Below are 4,133 nucleotides of genomic sequence, written 5' to 3'. Positions count from 1 at the left end.
AAATGAACACATAAATTAAATAAAAAACACATTATTATTATCATTAAATAAACACATAAATTAAATAAAAAACACATTATTATTATCATTAAATAAACACATAAATTAGATAAAAAACACATTATTAAATGCAATATATATTTTTTTAAAGTTGTTCAAGATGATTGATTTAACTGTATAGTGGGGCAACACATGATTACCGTTAGTTTCTGTATCAATTATCATTGATTAAGGTTTGAGGTTTTCACATTCTTAGTTTTCCTGTAGGTACATGTAGACATATAAGGGGTGTTGTTATTAAAACGCCAAAACAGAGAGAACCCACACCCTTTGACAAATTCACATTTTTACGTGGTGCTGATTAGAATTGAAAAGAAATAACCCGCTATTCATCAAGTACTGTGGAGCACACATTAGACAAGGACATCCAGACCTAAGACATCACACAAGGCAGAGGACGAATTTAAGAATCAGTTCATTGAAAAATCAAAGAAAAAGTGCGAAAATCTTGCCAATGGCGTTAGCAGATCATGCACAGATAAGGATTCAAAGAGTGTAGTATCGAGACCGCTAAATAAATGTGTCCTTGGTGAAGAAAGGCAACAAGAAAGCCTTTACTACGAAAAGAGACTAATTACTGTGAAAGAACGTGTTTAGTGGCCTTTGAAACATTGGCATAAAGTGTTTTCAACAGACGAGTCTAAATTTGAACAGTTTGGTTCCAGCTAGTGTATATATGTTTTCGCCGAAGAGTTAATGATAGGTTGCAGAAGAAATGCCTTGTGCAGATTGTGAAGCATGCAGAAGACTCTGTGGGGGGTTAAATATAATCTGAGAATGGTTTTGGCCATCTTTACAAAAGTTATAGAATCAGGGATCAGCATAAATATCATAGTATATTATTCCATAATGTCATACTCTCTGGAAAGAAACTGATTGAGCAGAATATCAGATTTCAATAAGATAGTGACTCAAACACACTTCCAAGGAATTTCGAGCTTATTTATATATATAAAAAAAAAACTCAGGATATCTTCAGCGAATGGAGCGATCATCACAAAGTACAGATGTTAACCTCATGGAACAAATCTGGAATTTTCTGGACTCCATACTTGACAAAAGTACCAGCTGTAACTGAAAGCCTCTGGACAAAATGAATCAAAATATACCAGATTCTTTAATAAAATACACAAAAGCAGTGCCCCAAAGATGTCAAACTGTACCAGCTGTAACTGAAAGCCTCTGGACAAAATGAATCAAAATATACCAGATTCTTTAATAAAATACACAAAAGCAGTGCCCCAAAGATGCCAAACTGTACCAGCTGTAACTGAAAGCCTCTGGACAAAATGAATCAAAATATACATGATTCTTTAATAAAATACACAAAAGCAGTGCCCCAAAGATGCCAAACTGTTATTCATGCCAAATACTTAAAGAAGCTTAAAGACATTGTTATTTGCATAATAACTCTTTAACAGGGTTCTGTAATGTTAACTTGCAATAACTATAAGTTAAGTTTTGCAGTAAATTAATGATTAGTTTGTGTGTAAGGCTCATGAAATGACTGTTTATTTGGTGTTTCAATATACGCCCGCACTAGTTTATTAGTTGAAAATATATATTTAGTAATTACCAGTATTTACAAGTTAGATCTTCCTGAAAACGCACTTAATCGAGTCTTCATTACATTTTGGGTTAGATAGTTGTTTGTGACGTTTTAGTTTCAGGCTCGCTTCTCTTATACAAGTTTTTAAGTTGGAATTTCTACAATTTCTAATTTATATTATTCTTTTATGTAGATATCCAACATAACTGGCAATATGATTTGTACAGAAAATAAATATAACTGACGTTTATATGACATATGGATACAAGAAATCCCTGATTTTATAGGTATCAAAAGACATCGCAACCATTACAGAAATTATTCTCCAGGGAGAGGGTTGACTAATCATTCTTTTTTTGCTTTTTTTCAGATACTTGTGGATAGCAATTGGCTATCATTATGCGCTTCATATTCAGGATGAAGACATTATATACAACTGTTTACCGTTGTATCATACCGCCGGTGGGATCCTCGTTGTTGGCCAAGCTCTTCTCTTTGGTAATAGTGTCGTCATCCGACCGAAGTTTTCTGCTTCGAAGTTCTGGGATGACTGCGTCAAATACAACTGCACCGTAAGTTTTTTGAGAAAATAAAGTTTGAAGAAGCTTGAATGGGTAAAGAATAAACTTAATTACAAGTTTTATGGTTGTCCGTCGTAATCGAATATGACAGCCACATACTTCCAATTGGAGTTAATTTGTCTCATTTCGCCGTCTATAGGCCTGAAGATGGCTACATACCGTATTGGCCCGATTGTAAGGCGATGTTTCTGATTAATAATTAGAATGTGAAATTGCTAGTCACCTTCTAATCGTGGCGGACCACGGGTCCCTTCCCCCTATTTTGGACTGTCTCTTTCCTGAATGTTCAGATAGCATTCTTCTAGTATGCACGCCAGATGTTCGCTCAAGGTCATCGCTAATTCTTGCAACTAATTCACCTGCAGGCTGTTCAGTTATAGTATTGATTTTGCTGACCTAAAACGGGACGTTATTACACTAAATTTTATTCATTCTCATGATTTCTTAAAATGGGGGTCGCTCTATAATCGGGTTAATGCAGTAGTTCTATTTTTGCTCCGAAATTTCTTCCACAATCTGAGTATTGTAAATCAGCAGGAGGTATAAACTAGCTACTGTGGAGTTTCTTTAAGGTTCTTTTCTCATTAGTTTCTTGAATTCGCTATGATTGAAATGCAGCGGTAGATATATACAAGTTTAACGGTTTGACAGGGTACCTGTTGATGGGAAAACCTTGTTGAAACGTTCTACATTTTTTGCTATGCTAAACTTGTAATAAAGTTTTCTTCATTACCTAAACAAGCCGTCTTCAACTTTACTTATTTCTGTTTCTTATAAACATTTGCTTTTGTAAATCTTTATTATCTAATATTAATTTTCCATTTTTTGTCTCCCCCCCCAATGGGTATGTCTGCGGACTTACAACGCTAGAAACCTGGTTTCGATACCCGTGGTGGGCAGAGTACAGATAGCCCATTGTGTAGCTTTGTGCATAATTCTAAACAAAACATTTGTTTGTTAGTAGTGGAGTAGTAGTAATGGAGCACAGCGGAAAGTCTGATAAGTCCTCAGACTTTCCGCTGTGCTCCATTCGTGATTACATTATTGTCATCTTCTAAAAGTCCCATCTTTTAAATATGATAATAGAGAATCAAAGTTCGTCATCATTCCTGGAGTACGTACTAACAGTTTTATTGTTCAAGTTTCTAATCATTGTTTCCTATTATTATTGTCCAGTCAGCAAGTATAACTGCCCACGTGTATTAGTAGTTGCACTTCGACTTAGTTACCTAATTTAATTGTTTACTTCACCGAAAGATTGATATCTTCCCCTTCTATATTATATAATGCCTCCTCACTTTGTAACTAGAACAACTGATAAATGTTATATCATTGACGTCCATTAATCATTTTCACCAGGTTTAGTTTAATGTAAATGTTTATATATATATATATTGTTTTGCTATTGGTATATGTTTATTACTTAGAGTCCGATGATCGGTTTGTACAAAAACATCTTGATCTATATAGATGATATGATATAACTTTTAATATTTAGTTTTATAGCTCAGTTTAATAATTTTGTTGCTTTCTTGTAATCAGTATCACTTAGTTTGACTATCCACTCTGTAAATTAAGATCTTAATATATTGTAATAATTACATTCTTAGCTTCGGTAATGTTTATTACATAGTTTTACTAATTCACCCTGTAATTGATTTTCTTGGTATATAGTAGTAGTTTCAGTGTTAGATTTTAACTTCCTTAATGTTTATTACACAGTTTTACTAATTCACCCTGTAATTGATTTTCTTGGTATATAGTAGTAGTTTCATTGTTAGATTTTAACTTCTTCAATATTTATTACATAGTTTTACTAATTCACCCTGTAATTGATTTTCTTGGTATATAGTAGTAGTTTCATTGTTAGATTTTAACTTCTTCAATGTTTATTACATAGTTTTACTAATTCACCCTGTAATTGATTTTCTTGGTATATAGTA

General features: G+C 33.3%; 1 protein-coding gene across 1 annotated transcript in view; it reads left to right on the top strand.

Annotated features, from left to right (window-relative positions):
* Positions 1 to 4,133, top strand: part of LOC106471940 (long-chain fatty acid transport protein 1-like) — a gene marked incomplete at its 5' end in the record, with an annotated part of 24,212 nt that overhangs the window by 4,437 nt on the left and 15,642 nt on the right. Inside the window, one exon of the mRNA XM_013932563.2 lies at positions 1,980 to 2,181. Within this exon, the coding sequence (XP_013788017.1) occupies positions 1,980 to 2,181 (202 nt within the window). The remainder of the gene's footprint in view (positions 1 to 1,979; positions 2,182 to 4,133) is intronic.

The sequence above is a fragment of the Limulus polyphemus genome, unplaced genomic scaffold (assembly GCF_000517525.1).
Source record: "Limulus polyphemus unplaced genomic scaffold, Limulus_polyphemus-2.1.2 Scaffold4975, whole genome shotgun sequence".
Lineage (NCBI taxonomy): Eukaryota > Metazoa > Arthropoda > Merostomata > Xiphosura > Limulidae > Limulus > Limulus polyphemus.
Note: the sequence above shows the minus strand (reverse complement) of the source record. Positions and strands in the feature narration are given on the sequence as shown.